This window comes from Canis aureus, chromosome 36 (genome assembly GCF_053574225.1).
Source record: "Canis aureus isolate CA01 chromosome 36, VMU_Caureus_v.1.0, whole genome shotgun sequence".
Taxonomy (NCBI): Eukaryota; Metazoa; Chordata; class Mammalia; order Carnivora; family Canidae; genus Canis; species Canis aureus.
In genome coordinates this window covers 7,736,040-7,754,820 of record NC_135646.1, presented here as the reverse complement: position 1 = coordinate 7,754,820, position 18,781 = coordinate 7,736,040, and the positions used below count along the sequence as shown (strand labels likewise).

General features: G+C 47.2%; 1 protein-coding gene and 1 long non-coding RNA gene across 3 annotated transcripts in view; both read left to right on the top strand.

Moving 5' to 3' along the window:
- XRCC5 (X-ray repair cross complementing 5) overlaps positions 1 to 7,671 on the top strand; it is an 89,937-nt gene extending 82,266 nt beyond the window's left edge. For both annotated transcript variants that reach the window (XM_077885209.1, XM_077885210.1), the window contains exons 20-21: positions 6,607 to 6,681; positions 7,441 to 7,671. In XM_077885209.1, the coding sequence (XP_077741335.1) occupies positions 6,607 to 6,681; positions 7,441 to 7,455 (90 nt within the window). In that variant the 3' untranslated portion in view covers positions 7,456 to 7,671. The remainder of the gene's footprint in view (positions 1 to 6,606; positions 6,682 to 7,440) is intronic.
- Positions 7,672 to 15,196: 7,525 nt separating this feature from the next.
- On the top strand, positions 15,197 to 17,369 carry LOC144305852 (uncharacterized). Its single transcript, XR_013372876.1, has 2 exons — positions 15,197 to 15,913; positions 17,183 to 17,369. It is a non-coding gene; the product is annotated as an uncharacterized LOC144305852 (long non-coding RNA).
- Positions 17,370 to 18,781: the final 1,412 nt, after the last annotated feature.

The window sequence follows — 18,781 nt, the reverse complement described above, 5'->3', positions numbered from 1 at the left end:
GGCTTTGAGCTAACGACTAGGTATGGGCGGTGTCCTCGTGTGGTTCCAGGGTCAGCAGAACTGATTCTAGTTGGTTGTAATTGAGGCCCGCTCTGAGAACTTGGCTTTTTTTTGTTGTTGTTGTTCCTGAAACATTCATTTTGTTTTTCAGGGGGGAAAATGTAATCCTTTGTATTAAAAGTGTTTTTAAATGTCAACTGTAGCTTTTTGGAGAGAAGTGTAGAGGAAGGAGAGCACACACACACACACAGGATAAAGAGGAGAATCACAGAGTGTGAGTCTGGCTCAGGGAAGCTGGCCCCTTGTGGTTTCCAGGAGAGAGACACGCTGCAGCCAGGCCAGGGAGGATAGTCTCTTCTGACTGCACCACAGTATTTATATTACCTTCAAAAAAAGTGTTGACTTTGGTCACTCCCCAAATAATCAATTAAGGAAACCTGACTATAATCAGAAGTTGAAGAGCAGTACTCACAGTCCATTTCAAGTCTTCTAAGATACTTATATAAGTCATTTAAAGTTAGCAAACTGTCAAATTATTGCTATTAAGTGTTGACAATTTGAAAGGAAGTAATTATCCAGGGATGTCCATTTTAAATGAATATTAAATCTTAACTTTACACACTTGGACATTTTAAGGAGAGCCATTTCTCTTTGGTGCATTCTCAAAAAGTGTAGATTTTATGACTCTTTGAGAAATCTAAGTCAGTTCTGCTACAGAAATAGAAAGTTCTTCCATGACGTATGTTTAAATAGCCACTTTCCTTTAAATTCACTGACAGCTCTCATTTCATTTTGAAGCCGAGACATAAGTATCCCTCTTTCACATTTATTTGTATCGTCCCTATAACCTGTCAGTTCTTTCACTTAACGTTTTCTCTTTGTTACTGATAGACAAACCATTTGCCCTTGGTGTTTGCTTGAGTTTTGGGGTAATTCTTGCGTTCTCTTCTCAGGGCATGGTTCTGTGGTGGGTGGGTGGCATGCTGCTTATCATGACATATTCCAGAAGCAGCTGGGAAGTTGTTTGCTCCAGGCCACCATCAGTAAAACACCTGGACTTGTAGAAGGTTAGAATAGGCTGATTCTTCATATAAAGTTTATCTTCTTTATCAAAGACTTTCTCTCTTTTTTAAGTAAGTTTCTTCTTTCTCACCCATATTAGGGTTAGAACAGGGATTCTCAACCAGGAGTGATTCTGTTCCCCAGTAGATTATTGGCATTGTCTGGAGTCATTTTGGTGGTTATAATGGAGGAGGGGGCTGCTGCTACTGACTCCTAGTGACTAGAGACCAAGGATGTTGGGAAACATCCTCTGGTGCACAGGACAGCTCCCACATTAAGAATTTTCTGACCCAAAATGTTGATAATGACATTGGGAAGCCCTGGGTTAGAAGAGTTAAAACAAGCCAGATCCTTAACTAAGGCAGAGACAGTTGGCTTAAGTTGTATATAATTTTATCCAGCTGAAAAGAATTCTAATGATCTAACAGTTTTTATTTTTAAAACTAAAGCTTCCAGGGGAAGTCTCATCTATAACCCAGAGAGAGGTAGTGTTCCTCAGTTGGTGGGCAGTGGGTGCGGCAGGTTGGGATTACCTGCACAGGGGACTTGGAAGAGCCCTCAGGATGACCTCCAGGAACAGACGCTGAAAAATACTGGTCTGGTCTAAACTCCTTCTTATTTTATAGATGAAGAAATTTAGGGCCCAGAGAAGTAAAATAAAATGCCTATCTCTTAGTAAGTTCCTGACCAGGAGTCCAGGTCTAGGACTGACCCCTGTTCCTCCATTCATTTTACTCCATAGTAGGAGCACAGAGGGGAAAAAAGATTTAAATACTCATCTGATACCAACTCAGGGTTGGAGTGGATATCATCATCTTTTTAGCACTTGTTCTCCCGGTAGCTGCATAATCTAGCCTCCTTTATTGTTGATAACATTGATTTTCCACCTTAGCCTCATAGATACAAGTTAGCAATCTGGTCATTTTATAGACTCAGTCTACAGAGGTGACATGGATTTGCTCATTGTCTCCTGGCAAGTTCATGGTTAGCAGAACTGACTAGAATCAAGACCCCTGAAGTCCTAGTATGGTCCTCTTCCTGCCACACCATGGCGCCACCTCTCCACCAGCCACATCATATACAAGAAAGATGCTCAATTTCCCGTTGGCAAGAGTGCACCCAGTCTTCTGTGTGTGAGTTTGTAAGAGATCTCCAAAGCCTTGTGAAGGGTTATAAGATAAAGTTTAAAAATCATTTCTTGAGAACCGTTTTCTTTAACGACTGTCCACTCTTGACCCCATGATATTTTCCTTTGCTCTTTTCCACTTTCCTCCTCTGCCTTAAATCTCTGGTGGAGGTGTTCTCTGTGCTAATTCAAAGAAAAGCATTACAATTTTACCTCATATTTCTTTAGAGGTTGATACTTTTAATATACAGTTTTAAAATTTATATTGAGGTGGAACATACATACAATAAATGCACAGATCTTAAATGTGCGACCCGATAAATTCTTACATGTTCACATATCTGGGCACCCACCATGCAGATCAAAATACAGAACATGTACATCACTCCAGAAGTCTCCATGTACCTTTCCCAGTAGAAATCCCTGGCCCCCGAGCTTATTGCTAATTCTGACACCTGGCACTTGAGAGTAGTTTTGCCTGTCCTTAACCTTTTGATTCATCTGTGATGTTAGAGCTGTTCTTTATTATAGCTATATAGTACTCCCTTTTATTATACCACAATGTATTTATCCATTCTCCTGATGATGGGCATTTGGTTGTTTCCAAACTTTGGCAATTATGAATAAAAATGCTATGGAGACTCTCTTTCTCTCTTTTTTTAAAAATACACTTATTTTAGGGATCCCTGGGTGGCACAGCGGTTTGGCGCCTGCCTTTGGCCCAGGACGCGATCCTGGAGACCCAGGATCGAATCTCACGAAAGGCTCCCGGTGCATGGAGCCTGCTTCTCCCTCTGCCTGTGTCTCTGCCTCTCTCTCTCTCTCTCTGTGTGTGACTATCATAAATAAATTAAAAAAATAATAATACACTTATTTTAGAGAGGGGGAGAAATAGAGCAGGGATAGGGGCAGAGGAAAAGGGAGAGAGAATCTCAAGCACTCCCCACTGAGCGTGGAGCCTGATACGGGGCTTGATCCATGACACTGAGATCATGACCTGAGCCATAATCAAGAGACAGACACTTAACCGACTGAGCCACCCAGGCCCCCCTAAAAATGCTATGGATATTCTTGTACATATCATTTGGTGAACATATATTAGAACATAAAACCTATAATATGACAAAGCAAGTTTGCATACTTTATCTGAGACCCACTACAGCCTCATGAGATAGAGTGAGTCGTAGCAGTATTCTCATTTTGTTAAATATAGAAAGATCAAGCGGCTTGCCCAGGGTTACTGAGGAACTAACAGAGCTAAGGATGGGGTTCTGCTCTCCCACATTAGGTTGCAGGATCTCTCTGCTCTGCAGTATTGCCTCTGTAGCACAATAGAAGATACAGGGGCATATTAAGCTCAGATCTACGCCCTTTTAGACAAGATACATGCAGACAGACTTGTTCTTCCTGATGTTTTTATACATCTGGATTATGGGTGAGTCTTTGGAATCACCTGATAATATTGGAGTCAGCCCAGTGGAAGCCATGTGATTTTATTTTGGGGATTGGTAAGTGAGCACAAGCTGATTATTAGTTTTTAGTCTTATGGAGGAATTAGAGTGGAAGTTTCTTGCAGGCGTTATTGACTCCATTTCTCTGCTTATGGCCAGGGTTGCACCTCAGTGTGCTTGCAAAGTAATAGTTTATCCATTTCATAAGGCTCTCCAAGCAAGGACCCTCTTTCTTGGTAACCCCAAGTAAATCCTAATGGTTTGAGGAAGGAGGAATGTGTCACACAACTATGCTTTCTGTTTGTTCTCGACTTCTGAGCATTGCAGATGGAAAGAACACAAGAAAAGATGAGAGTTGGCTCCTGCCCCTTCCTGCTGCGTTCAGAGTCCGTTGCTTTTATTGAGAAAGCAGGCCAATCATTGAATTCTCTGCTGTATCTCTAGCTTCCCGTCACACCGCACAGCCTGCAAATTACTTGCTGTTAAAACTCTGATGAAGAAGAGTGATATGTGTAAGGGATCAGCCTTGCCTGGGGCTTTGGGGAGATAATGGATGGCAGCCCAGCTCATAGCTATCATTTGCTTACGCAGAAGTATGAAGCAGATCTGTCAGGAAAATCACTTGCAGATGTTTAGCACTTGATAGAAGTGAGAGTTTGCTTGCTGCTGCTCCTCTCTTCCTAGGAACTTGGCCTAGTCTCCAAGATGTGCCATTCGTGTTTAATTGTATGTAGCATGGTCACACTGTGCAGACAGTCCTGCCCTCATTTATCTGGTAATCGCACTGTGAAAGGGGCTGTGCAGGTGAGGAGAGGATGGAGTTTGGAGCTTATAGAGGCCATGTGCCAGAAAACCTTAGGGGTTTTCTAGATTCATAAGTGCTTACCACGCACCTGCTTACTAGGGGTGATCAAGGATGTGGTCGGACTCTATAGTCCGACCTGCTGAGCCCAGGAGGTTTGTACTTGGAAGGTGCTCATCATTTGTGGCCTCACCGAGGTATGTGGCAAGACACAGCTCTACTTTTAATTCTCTCCGCTCAAACTGGATAAGTCTTTTCTTTTTGCCGTGCATTTCTAAGTGTAGGAAAAATCATGTGGGTTAATGGTAATGAGTAGGAGAGCAGAACAAAGTGGAAACCACTTTTAATAATGATAATTAGAATCATAATCTAGGGTATCCTAGATATCTTGGAATCCAGGATAGAGCAGAGTTTAATCTTTTAGACATACACCATATGCAAATAGGTGTGTGAATAATTTATCTGTACTAGGCCCTCAGATATCTTTTTTAATAATCAACCACAGTAAGTAAATAGACTTAATAATATGGAAGCTCTGTTACAGTTCTGTTGCGGACAATTACCCCACCCCTCACCCCTTGCTAGCGTTTCCTGTCTCTCATACCATTGATTCCAGCGTTGAATGTGGTCCAGCTTAAGGTCAACAAGGGGCTATGGAAAGATTCATAAATGTCCTGAGAAGAAGATAAATTCCTTACTCTCTCAGTCAAAACTGAAGTTAATGAATGGTGAGGTGGTTTGACTGAGGAAAACAAAGTCCAGGAGGGAGGTTGAGTCAAGAGCAAACCATCATGGACACGTCCAGGGTACCAGTTCTGCAGATACAGCCTCCGGTGTTGCCGTCCTGTTACCTGTGTGCGTGAGTTTCTGGACGCGAGCGGTGAAAGAACCTGGCTTCCTGAAACTTGCTGCACGCAGCCTGATGTTTAAAGGTGACTTTAGTTCGTGGTTTGCTAAAGAGATATATTTTAGCCTATTTGCAAATCTTAGGTTTCAGAGGCCTCAATGGTGTCCATTATCCCAAAACGGTAATGTATAAGGAAAGCAATTCTTGCCATGTTTTCATGTTGAGATGGTGAGGAAGGTGGAACTACACCTTTCCATCCTGGATGGAGGCTGCCACGGGAGAGCAGACGGGGGCCGGAAGGCTCACTCAGTGCGTGCATGCTCCACGCACATTGACCCTGAGGAATCCCCAACCTTCCACTTCCCCCTTTAAAAACATTCACTTCTCTAGGTTTGCCTCTGCTGCCATTTCGAGTACTTATGATACCAGAAGATGGATCACCTCTGATGGTTAGATAAGTGGTTGATAAAACCTAGCTCCTAGGTGCAGTTACCACATGGCCTTGAGGAAAGAAGTCCCCCTGCTATTTCCTGGAGTGACAGGATGGAGAGCAAGAGTTTTCAGATTATTTTCAAGGGCACCCAGTACCCTTTTAAAGTCTGAATTTCATCCCTAGATCCCTGCAGACTTCGATTCAAGGGCTTTTCTGCACATCTGCCTTTTTTAAGCTCCAGGTCTAGAATACTAATGCTGATCAGAAGCATGCACTAGAAGCTTTTCTCATCCACGTCCTTTTTCAATGCTTTCTAACACTGTTGGAGGATTTCCAGAAAAGGAATTGCCCAGTCTCCCATGCTCACCAATTTTTGTGTTTCACATCATTTACAGGAAGTCTTTCCTTGTGTCCTCCATATTGTTGAGGAATGCGATTCTAATTGTTGAGTTCAAACACTTGATTCTTGTGCTCCTTTCAGAAGAGACCAAGACATACTGGCTTGGGGAGTTTGGTTCTTTTCTTAACCCTAATGAGCACATATATCCTGCAGAAGCACAAATGGTAGTACCAGGTGTCCTCTGCACCTTACATGGGACCCTCCATAGAGTCACTGCCTTGGCAAGCCGTGCCATTTCCTCCATCTTCACAAGAACGTTCTCTTGGTGACTAGTTAATGTGGGCTATTTAACTTCAAAATCAGTCCTCTCATCTGGGGCCATACGGAGGAGTATGCGTCAAGGTGGTGTTTCTTTGAGGCCATTGCAATGAGACTTTGCTAAGCAAGCCTTCTTAGGTCTGCCTGTGGCACTGCTACAGACTGTGCTCTCCATCCAGAGAGGCTAACATGTATGTCATTTTGGTGTCCCCGACTTTTGTTCACAGTTTCTGGCCCCTAAAGAACCTCCAAATGAAGACACAGCAGCCATATTTGCAGAAGGTGGTGATGTGGATGATTTAGTAAGTGCTTTTAATATATATCAGGTGTTCTCCAGATGGAAATCACCCGAGCTGTAAATACAGCCACAACGCTGCTTATCGTAGACTTGTTTCTTACATGAGTTTTAACTGCTGACACACCAGAAGCTCCCTCCACTATTATTTATTGCCATTATAAATTTAATCAGATAGGTAATTTCATAATGGAAATTCCTGTGCTCTCTGGTTTCACTTACATTGTTCTTTCAGTTTAATCCTCTCCCGTAAAGGACTGAGAAGAACTGGCAAGGCCATTTCTCCCTAGCAGCACAACGTCCTCATTTACTGAAATTGCTCTCAACCAAAATAAGCAGTACAAGGTGCAATTTGTGTGGGTTCACAAATAAAAACAGCCTTTCAGAGGTCTAATTCTTGAACGTTCCCAATTAACTTAATATCAACAAAATCGACTGATAAGCCTATGGGGGGTTCAGGACCTCCTCACACCACTTTGGGGTGCCTGGCAGGCTGTGGAAGTGTTGGCTTTGTATCCACCTGTCGTGTGTAGAGACTTCCTGCCTTAAGCCTCACATGACAGCTGATTCCAGGAAAAACTTTTTTTGTGGAGTTCGTAGTGTTGTAGTGAGATCCTTGGTATTTAACTCCTAAGATAGCAGTACGTGTGAAGTCCAGGCATGCCACCAGTGAAGAGAGCCACTGTCATTAAACTGCCTCCTTCCTCCCAGAGAAGTGGTCTGGGGTCAGTCGGTTCTTTTCTAAAAATGTTCTTCTTGTTCACAGCTGGACTTGATATAGGTCGTGGCTGTGTGGGGAATCTACAAGAGTTGCCATCGCTGTTGTGCTGGGAGTTCTATCCAGAGGAAGCCATTTGCGGGGAACTGGAAGCTCTGGAGATGGTCCCTGTCGGTTATGTGGAAGTGAAGCTCCTAATTCTCTGGAATGAATATATACATATAGAAGGGATAATTTAGGTCCCATACACGTTTATAAAGAATCCTTGTTATTTTCTGATCCGATGTGTTATTTTTTCTGTGGTCTTTATCAATCTCAGTATATTATGCATGTACTTTGAAGTTTCTGGAAAATGGGTTTTGTGACCTGATATGTTGGTGAGATCACGGGCCTTGTGAAGCGGGCTCATCCAGAACTACAACATGTTGTGGGCGAGTTTCTCAGTCCTTCCTGCGAGATAGAGTCCACGGTCAGATCCTTGAGCAGCAGTCACAGCTTCTGTCGATCAAACAGCAGCATTAGTTTCTTACCAGCAAAAAGATGGGTTTGGGAAATCATGGCTAAGGGCTGACTCTTCCTCTTTATGGAAGCCTTTTAGTCCCCACATTAGGTCAGCTGTGTGTAGAGGGGGTTTTCCTTAAGCAGGGTGGGAGGGTGTGTACCGAGCTATGTGGTGCTGTCATGAAGAAAAGACACCCAGCCTCTGACTGATCCGCAAACCTAAAAAAAAAAAAGAAAACCAAATGGAGAGATTCACCCCTCAGTTCGGATTTTATAATTTCATTACTGCCAACTTAGAGGTCTCACCAAGAGAAGGTGTGGGTTGTGTTCAAACAGTTCTTCCTTAATTTCCCATTCTTTTCCATTTCTACCAGAGTCTCCTTTTCTCTCTGGGTGATGTTCCCTTTCTTAAAATAAGAAAAGAACAAAACCCTTATTTTGTTCTAGACCTCATTCTTTCCCCGAGTTCTAACTCCTCCTTCCTTGGTGTCCCAGACTCCGTGGTGCCCAGTCTCCTGTATGTCCTCAGCACCCCCGTAAACGGTCACCGCTTCACTTCATTTTGCAAAGGTAATATTAAAGGCGTGACTGCCTTGCCCTTCCTGTGGATTGCCACTCATGAATTCTCTGCAAAAGAAATCTTCGTTGCTGTGCTGAGAATGAGAGACACTCTGTGCATTGCTTGAAAACGGCCTTCCGTGACTACGTCGTTCAGTCAGCTGAGTGGAGAAGAGGAGTGGCTCCCTGGGGCCCTTAGGACATCCGCTCAGTGCTGTGCACGCCGTAGCCAGTCCTGACATCCAGGTGCCTGTTTGAAGCAACCCCCATGAGGGCTGCCGCCTGTATCTCACTGTCTTGTTGGATGTCGAAGCCAAGGGATGACTGAGACATTTCCTATCAAGTGGGAAAGCTTTGGACTCTTCTTCCTTATGCTCATCAGCTCCTCCTGGCAGATGAATGAGTTTGGTGGCCTGAGAAGCATTCCTCGTCTTCAGCAGTTTGCAAAGTTCCCTCTCGGCAACCGTCCTTCTGTCACACTGGGAAAAGGTGGAATCGGCTTAGTCCTTTAGATCTTCTGATACTTTCTGATGTGTGTTGTGCATTGTGGGATTATTTGTGCTTCTCTAACCCGATTTGTACCTAAATTTATCTGAACACCTGAAGAAAGAAATAGGTTTAACAGGCTAAGGAGAGAAAGGACTAAATGAGCCATGCAGTTTCTAAATCCATTTCCCGTAGGCACAGTGTACATGCTGTGTAGACATGCGCACAGCATACTCTTTTGAGTAAAGACCTGCGTGACGTTTTGGGTGAACACACCAAAGTCCCATTTCCCTGAAATGAGTTTTGTGGATCTGTAAATAACGCCCAGGTGTTCCACCAGCTGTGACTTGGGAGAGGCGCAAGTAATACATGATCATCCGCCGGCCACAGCCAGGCCTCAGAAGCCTGTTAGTCCCACAAATGATAGGTTTGTGAGCGAATCGGAAGTCACGGACTGACATCCGTCACCTTCGGTCTTCTGTGCCACTAATGTGGGTATTGCCTTAGAAGGTGGAGATCAAGGAGGGGACTCCCCTCTGCCCCTCCGTCACAGCCCAAATGCTGCCCCCTTGGGTACATGCTGGCCCCGTTAAGAACCACTTTTAAATGAGTTTGAGGCTTTGCCAATTAATTTACATATAACATTAGAATCTTGGGAAATTGTTTAGAAAACCATGTTGAGAATAGCCAGTTTTGGTTGTTTTTTTTTACCTAGTCCCTGATGGCTTTAAAAATAAATGCACACATACATGTTTCTGTTTTGAAAATGTGCAGTGGTAATGCCTGTCTTTGTAGCTGATTTGATTCAAGCAACAGGTGATCTCTTGGGTCCACTGTCTCCCGTTGACCCCCTTCCTTGCAGTATCCTAGGTCCAGAGCATAAGCCAGTAGCTCATTTGGAGTCGCTGCCCAGAGTGGGAGGGACACTCCTAGCCCAGATCCTGAAATTGTGTGGCCTTGTCAATGTGCCCAACCTATTCCCTGCCTTCCAGGCTTGTTAAGGAGGAGCATGCCTGTGAGCGTCCTTCGTAAGCTGCAAAATGCCTTCTGCAAATTAAGTGTTATGGTATTACGGAAACCCAAGATAGAGGACGTGGGCAGAACTTTGAATAGGCCCAACTTCCTGTCTTTATTTCTGTCTGTCTGCTTTCAGAACCTTGAATATACCAGTGCTAACTTTCATAATTATCTATTGCTATTGGACTTAGGCTTTCTTTCTAGTTATTACATGAAAATGAAGGTTTCTATGTGATCAAGCGAGGGGGTTAGGACCCAGGTTAAGTGCTGATGGTTTTGATAAGGTGACCATGCATCCCAGTTTACTTGGGTGTTAACTGTCCTCGTATGATTAATCCTCTTTCACTCTCAAAAGTGGCCTCCTCGTAGGAATTATAGATTTTATATTGTCCCCCTAGATTTTGACCATAGTAAGTATCCAACCAGGGCCCAAGGAATGGTCATATGCCTCCTGCCTTGCAAACAGCCCTTTTTGGTTAGCGCCCTGCTGGAATTCAATACCAGGAGCAAACAGCAAAGTGGAAACCAGCACAGGAGAAATAGGGCTTCGTTTTAAAGTCTGCTTCCTACATCCAGATCTTGCCACCAGCTGACTGCCCAGCTTGGGACAGAGCAAGAACATCGTGTGGGGCCCACTCACAAAGGGTAGGCCTCGGCTCTCTTACCTGGCTGGCAGCGTGGAGCAGAAGTAGAAATGCCTGTGGAGGTTAGTGTACAAATAACCTCTTTGGGGTTCAGTGACCCTAATAAACACTGCCCAGTCGCCAATCACGTTTGTAAGTCCTCCCTCTAACAGGAGGGCACCGGGAGGGTGGTGGAGACAGGGGCTTCCTCCAGCCTACACTGACCCTCCATATAGGTCAGTCCACCTAATCAGTTATAATCCTGCTTAGGTAGTGTTGGCTTCCTGTGGTCACCCTGGAAGGGAAGGGAACACTCCTTTTCTCCATCTGAACCTAACTCTCGGCTCGGAGTTGCCTTCTGTTCTTTAGAGACACACAATGCCGTTGTGCTTCGATAGTGCTGGATGTTCGATACTCCTAATGTCAGTAACGCTTGACAGCTCTGTGGTCTGACAAGTCCCTTCACCTCTGTAAGCAACAGAATAGCGAAGTCACTTGGGTTTCATCTGTGGGCAGGATGGCCTGGGAGAAGACAGGACCTTCCCAGTCAGAGGGGGTTCATGTCTATGGCTTTGCAGGGGCTGCTTGAACAATGGGAACAGGCGCTGCCCAGGGTAGAGAGGAGGCAACGAGACGCATGCCTTGTTCCCAGCCTTACAGTTTACATTTCCAGGTCCACCCGTCTGCTCTGCAGCATCACAGGTGGGTAAAGGTATCCGGTCTCAGCTTGGGCGAGCCTCTGGTTTTCTCCATGCCGGGAATGGTGGTAGCCCATGCAGGGCTAGTGTGAGGATCGGTGAGTACACGGCGGGATGGCGGGGTGGCGGGGTGGGGAGAGGCCTGTAGGAGGAGGACGACCCTGCTGGGGAAGCTTGCGGAGCCACAGACCTGGTAGGGTAGCGTAGCGTTCCGGCTAATTGCCACCCTTTCTTTTGATGAACATTATGTCTTGGGGGGAGTCCGAGAGGCAGAAGTAGGGGAAGGGAAGGAAGAGAGGTTGGCCGGGAAGCAGGGAAGGGGGACTTCAGGGATTAGAAAGCACAGACGCCTGTAGGCCATGATATTCTCAGTTCTGTCCTGGGTGGGGTGTGAGTCTTGCGTCTCCCCACTCCGGTCAGCGAAATATCCACTCATCACTAATGTGTTTGGAGTTGGTTATTTTAGGGGTTGCACATGTGCCATGAACTCTGGCCTGCTTCAGGGGAGGCAGGGTGAAACGGGCTGACCAAGGGGCGTCCAGTCATCTCTAGATGACATGAATTCCTTAAGGTTCAGACCTGAAATCAATCGCATGTAGGTGACTGTGGACCCGGCTCTTCCACAGGTAACAATACGGCCCCGCGCCTCCATGCCTTGATTTTTATGACCAAAATCCAACATCTGTACCTCCCCGTTCAGAAGTAAGAACAAAAATGAACTCTGTGCAGAACAGCTTGGCAAGGAAAGCACAAAAGGGTAGCATGTGTGACACATTTGTTGTTGCTCATAATCTTAAAGTTGCGTGCCAAGCTGTTGGGTCTGAATTTACTAAACTGGGGGAAGTGGGGGCAAGATCCTACACCTCATCAAAGATGCATACACATTCCATGTGGTCACGTGGCTTTTGTGTACTTCGCAGGATGCTGTGTCTGTTCTCGTGTGAAGACTGCGCCCTGTGGGGGTTTCTCCAGGGATTCTGAGGGCAGGAAAGACATCGCTTTCCCTTCCCTGCTGGTCAACCTGCTGGGATTAGAAACAGTCTTGCGCAGAGGCAGAGGGAAAGGCGTGGTAAATTCCTGGCAAATCTAGACAATTTTATGGAACATAAACATTCACCTTTTTGACTGTTCTCTATCTCAATCCTTGTAAAAATAAAAGGTTGGAAAGTATGTTCCATTTCTTACCAGTTTGCATTGACAGCGGTTGACAGACGTAGGGAGTCGTAGGGCATTTCTGCTTCCAGGTGGATAAAGCCCCAGCCCCACCTGGGAATGTCTGCTAAGGGTTGGAAAAAGCCAGCAGAAGTTGCCCTGAACGTGACCCATCATTTCTGCAGCTTTAGCAACACCCAAGAACCATCTTTGTCAACCCTGTCCCTGTGTCACGGAGTTTGCTGGATGGGATGAATGGAACGGAAGGTACTCACCCCTGAGATGAGATCTGTGAGAAGTAAAGGAAATCCCAGTCTACTTCTGGCTTTTTTTTTTTTTTTTTTTTAACTAAAAGTGGAAGAATAATTCCAAACATTAACAAGTCAGGAAAGGACAGATGTTGGCGAGGATGCAGAGAAAGGGGAACCCTCTTACACTGTCGGTGGGAATGCAGGCTGGTGCAGCCACTCTGGAGAACCGTGGGGAGATTCCTCAGAAAGTTACAAACAGAGCTACCCTACGACCCAACAATTGCACTACTGGGTATTTACCCAAAGGATACAAACATAGCGATTCAAAGGGGCACCTGCTCCCCAGTGTTTACAGCAGCAGTGTCCACAGTAGCCAAACCATGGAAAGAGCCCAGATGTTCATCAGCAGATGAATGGATAAAGAAGATGTGGTAAATACAATGGAATATTTCTCAGCCATTGGAAAGGAAAAATCTTGCCATTTGCAATGAGGTGGAGGGAACTAGAGGGTATTATGCTAAGTGGAATAAGAAAGACAACTACTGTATGATCTCACTCGTGGAATTCAAGAAACAAAAGATGAACATAGGGGAAGGGAAGGAAAGCGAAGATAAAAACAAGGAGGCAAACCATAAACAGACTCAAGCTGAGGGTTGCTAGAGAGGAGGTAGGTAGGAGGATGGGGTACCGGGTGACGGGCATGAAGGAAGCACGTGATGTAATGAGCACTGGGTGTTATGTGCACTGATGAGCCACTAAATTCTACCCCTGAAACTAACAATACGCTGTATGTTAGCTAAGTTGAATTTAAATCATTAAAAAATAACTCCAAACCAAGCTATCTGTGGCTCCCAGATGTCACCAGTGGACAGAGCTGAGACACTTAGGAGAAATTGTCTGCCTCTGGCCGGGGGCTGTGGGTCATGGGCAGCAGGAGACAGGAGATCTTGGGCCACTCGGAACACTCCGCTTGCAGGTTGCCCACAGCCAATGGTGATGGGTGTGGAGCTTAGAAAAGAAGGAAAGGGCTAGAGTCCTGGTGTTCTTCAAAGTAATCTGGGGAGTCAACAGGCTTGGCATAGTCCTTGCAAACCATCTGCATTGTTTTGATCATTAGTCCCAGGGTTTGGCAGAGGTGACCTTCCACTGTCTTCAAACATCAATTATTCTCTCAAGAGTTGGAGACCCCTGCAGGTATCCAGAAGGATGTATCATAGGTTCAAGGACAATTTGAGAAAAAGTTTTATCACCAGCAGCATAAATATTTGGCATAAATGGCTTAAGTTTTCATTTCAAAGGAACCTTGTTCTCAGAGTAGCCGGGGAGTTACTATGGCCTGTGACTGTTTAGAGGGATGCGTGGACTCTTGCCCTGGAACTAAAGACACCCTCCCATCCTCCTCTCCATTCAGTTTGGACAAATAAGAAGCAATGGGAGCGACAAGATCTTCGGAGGACCCAGAAATCTGATGGGTCCAGCAGTCCATTTCATAGAATCTTTTCAACTACAGTATTTCTTCAAATCCAAAATACCATTAATTGTGTTAAGAAAAGGAGGGGAAAAAAAACCCAGTGGACTTTTCAGTCTATATCTCCCAATTTTCACAATTAAAATGTTACAGGATCTTTTCCTGGGAGGGGTGAATAAAGTACCTGTCCCTCGCTCTCCTCGCTGATGTCGAAGCACCGATGTGAGCTTCACAGAACAGTCCGGAGAACTTCAGGCTGTAAATAATGGGCAGAGCAGCAAACAGTGGCTTAAGATCAGGCTTTATTTTCTCTGGCAACGAGAAGTCTGGCACCGGCAGCGGCCGGTGGTTCTGTGGCTCAGGAACATCGCGGGAGGACCACGGGTCTTGATGCCCTTCCCTCCGCTTCTGCTCATTCAAAGCAGGGAAGAAGGTGGCAGGTGCAGCCAAGGCCCTGGCTTCCTCTTTCTCAAGGAAAACGGGTGGTTCTAGAAATCTGTTGCATGTGCAACTCCAGCACTGACCTCGCTCGCCGCTGGGGTTGCACATCTTCCATTGTTTCAAGCCGTCCTATTGGAGACCCGGAAGGGCAGGGTAGCCATCCAGAAGTTTCTGTCACCCGGCTCCTTCACTTACTAGCCCTTCAAACTCAGGGAAGTTGCCGCACCTTCTAGACTTCCATTTTGCTGGGTGCATGGCAATTGGTGGCTTTGAGATTTAAAGTGCATGCATTGAAGTAACACTTTCTACGGGGTAAGCGGGTGACTTCAGTTGTGTAATCAAGGGCTTCACGCGTCTGCAGAGTCCGGGCATTTGGTGATTTCACAACTCCTTTTCCATCCCTCTTCCCCCTAGAATTTTTTTTTTTTACATTTTTTAAAATTAAAATTTTTTTTTTTAAAGATTTTATTTATTCATGAGAGACACAGAGAGGCAGAGACACAGAGGGGGAAGCAGGCTCCATGCAGGGAGCCCGACATGGGACTCGATCCATGGTCTCCAGGATCACACCCTGGGCTGAAGGCGGCGCTAAACTACTGAGCCACCAGGGCTGCCCTTAAATTTAAATTCAATGTGTCAACATATAGTATCACACCCAGTGCTCATCCCATCAAGTGCCTCCTCGTGCCCGTCACCCCGTTACCCCATCCCGCACCCACCTTCCTTTCCGCAATCCTTTGTACCCCCTAGAATTTAATTTCCACTGAACATCACGAATAAGAGCTGAGCCCAGAATCAGCCTGTTTCAGGTCTTGCCACTTCCATTTCCTGATCTTACAACCACGTCCAAGTTCCTCACCCCTTCTTAGCCCTGGTTTCTGCAAGTGCCAGCGAGGGTTCGTGTTAATAGCACGCAGCTTCCAGCACTGCCAGGATGAAGGAGGGTGACCCGCACAAATGCTTGGCACATAAGAAGCGCACAGTAAATAGTCCCTATTACCAGCCTCCCCAATTCTCTCTTCTTCCTTTACACCAGCATCTTTCTGGTTTTAAAATACCCTGTCCTACAAATGGACACCCCAGCCCTACGTGGATCAGTGACACATTCGGAGGAACACCTCCATCCCTGTCCTTACCTTGCTCTGTGACCCAGGGGGCGTCACCCAACACGCCATCTGCTTCCTCCCCCAGAAGGCACAGCTGCCTCTTGAGGAGTGTTGGGGAAGACGAGGAATAGGAAGCTCCCTAAGACAAAGGCAGCTCGAGCTCTAGATGGGCAGAGAGACGTGTGTGCATTACGTGTCTCAAGTCTTGGAACCTCAGCAGGTTGGTCACATCACAATGTGTCACTTGGCTCCTTGGTTTAAAGACGTCCCTCCCCTGTTTCCAGCTCTGTGGGCCCTGGATCCTTCAACACCTTCAGGGTTAGGTGCCTTTTATTTTGGTTAGTGTCCTCACAGGGATTTAATCACCACCCTTAAAGGGCTACGGGCCCACAGGCAAGGGGAGGCAAGAGAGGACATGACTTGTATTTATCGTTTAGGCCAAGAAGACGCTTGGAAGTTTCAGAAATGAAAGGTATAGAGTGTGTGTGTGTGTGTGTGTGTGTGTGTGTGAAGGAAGAAGGGCAAAACAGTTCCTTGACGTTACAGGCGCAGCACATGCGTGCACACAGACCCACACACACGCACACTCACTACGCACGCAGGTCTATCCCTGTGCCCAGCAGGCACACGTCTTGCACACCTTCCCATGCCGGGCCGCTGTATGCATTTCTGAGAGCATCTCTTTATAAGGAGCCAGCCACTGGATTAGGAGCCTCCCGTCCTTCAGGAGGACCTAACTGCTCAGCCACAACCCGATTCCCAAATGAGGTCACGTCGTGAAGTACCAGGAGTTAGACTCTAACCCAGCTTTAGGGGGGACACAATTCAACCCGAAACAGCCACCAAGATCGGGTATGAGGTCTGCAGGGAACCAGCTCAGAGTTACAAGCCAGGGTGGTGCAGCGAGAGGAGGTGGGTTGAGTCGGACACACACAGGCATGTGTGAGCGGGCCTTTGGGGAGCGTGTTTTTGTGTCCATCAGGTATCTAGACAGCACCTGAAATACAGAAGGGACTCAATAATTTTAGACTCTGTACATTAAAAAAAAAGTGCACACACGTGTGTGTTAGATGTTCTCACTCAACGGGGAGGAACTGTGTGCCTCTTGTGTGAGCAGAAGGGGTCAGACTGCTGAATTGTGAAGTGTCTGCGGTTGTGACGTGTCTGTTGAGAATGTGAACGTGAACCAAAGTGTAAGGTAGTCTACAAACGGTGGCGGTTGCTGCTGTGTGTGTGTCTTTGTGTCCTTTTATCCAGGAAGTCTCACATGAGGGAGACCCCGTGGCCCGCATCTAGTCCCAGCCCCGTGGCCCTGTCCTTGCACGTTGCTCTTCCGAGTGTTGTGTGGGACACAGGGATCTTATCCAGGACCATGTCTGGCAGGAGGGGGTGCTTGGCTTGGTATTCCAGCGACCCTACAAGCGGGTCCACATGCACACCCACTCCCAGACCTGTGTCCTGGGCTCCTAATGCCTGAAATTCAGTTTAGTGAACATGCACTGAGCACCCACTGTATCCAGAACACCACTGGGCACTGCAGAAGGTTCGACTGGGACAACACATTGCTGGTCCTGAAGAAGTTCACAAATAGCCGGAAGCTGCAAGGTGAGAACGGCCGCAAAGGGGACACAAGAAGAGCTCTAAGGGCATCGACGTCGACATGAATTTCAGTCTCGGTGAGCGGGGACACCTTCTGGAGTTGGCGGCGTTTCAGGGAGACGATGTAGAACAGAATAGTAAAGAGGCGGGGAGCGGGGCAGGGTTCAGACCAGGTTCCGGAAGGTTTGGTTTGGCTGGAGGGTGAGGTGCATGATGGATGATGATGGGCAGTTGTGGGACAATCCTGTGTTTGGAGAGAGAAGCGCCGTCAGATGGGCACTTCAGCAAGGATGTGCTGGCAAGGATGGAGAGGCTGCACGGAGAGCTGTTGGGAAGCCACTGAAACCTGGGGAGAGAGCGGGAGGGTCCTAACCTGCCCCTGAGGCGGGGGGGGGGGGGGGGGGGGGGTGGCCGAGAGACCATCCCACCAGCCGCCACCAACAGCCATCTGGTGGAGGAGCCGGTGTCTCCGCCTTGGGTCCTGACATTCTGGGGAAACCAAGGCCGGTGTCAAGGGCCTGTGCCCCTCTGCCCGGCTCTGTGCACTCGCCAGGCCGTTGGCTTGTCCGCCAGCCTCTTCCCTCTCCTCCTCTCCTCCTCTCAGGGAGCCACCTGGCTGCTCACTATTCCACCTTGACGCACCTGTCCTCTCCCTCCTGCCTCAGCCACAACCTTCTCCGACCTTTGCTCCCCTTTCAGGGAAGTGTTCCTCATCTGCCGCCTCCTGTTCTTCGCAGCCTCCTGCAAAGCTCTCGTCTGCGTGTCCCCTTTGCCCACCTTTACCGGAGGCCTGCGGAGCAGAATAAGCGCAGGGCTGCCAGCCTGGGGCCCGCTGCGGGGGTAGGAGGCGTAGACGCTGCTCAGGGGGAAGCCTCGGGCAGGATGCTGCATCCCCGCTCCCCCTGCAGTGGTCCCCAAACTTTGCTCTACATTAGGACCACCCTAGGGGCTTTTTTTTTTTAAAGACTATTTATTTATTTATTTATTTATTTATTTATTTATTTATTTATTTATTTATTTACAAGACACAGAGAGAGAGGCAGAGACATGGGCAGAGGGAGAAGCAGGCTCCCTGCGGGGAGCCTGATGTGGGACTCGATCCCGGATCCCAGGATCACCACCTGGGCAGACGCCCAACCACTGAGCCTCCCAGGCGTCCCCAGCTGAGGGGCTTTTAGACCTCCCATGGCCAGGTCATGGCCTGCTGACCGGCTCAGAAGCCAGGAGCCAGGCATCATAGTGTGTAAAGATCGCCAACTGGCTGCACATGTGGCCGCGTCTGGGCCCCACCCCGGGGCATCTCCCTCCCCCTCTTGGCAGCATTTGTTCTAGATTGGAAAGGACACTGGCAGCAAGTCTGTCTGGGCAGCTTGGAGGCCTTTGGTCTTGTGTATCTCAGAGCTGCAGGGCACAAGGTAGGGGTCCTTCCTTTGTCTCCCTCCCTCCTCACGTATCCTTTTCTCTTCCCCTTCACCTACCAAATTAAACC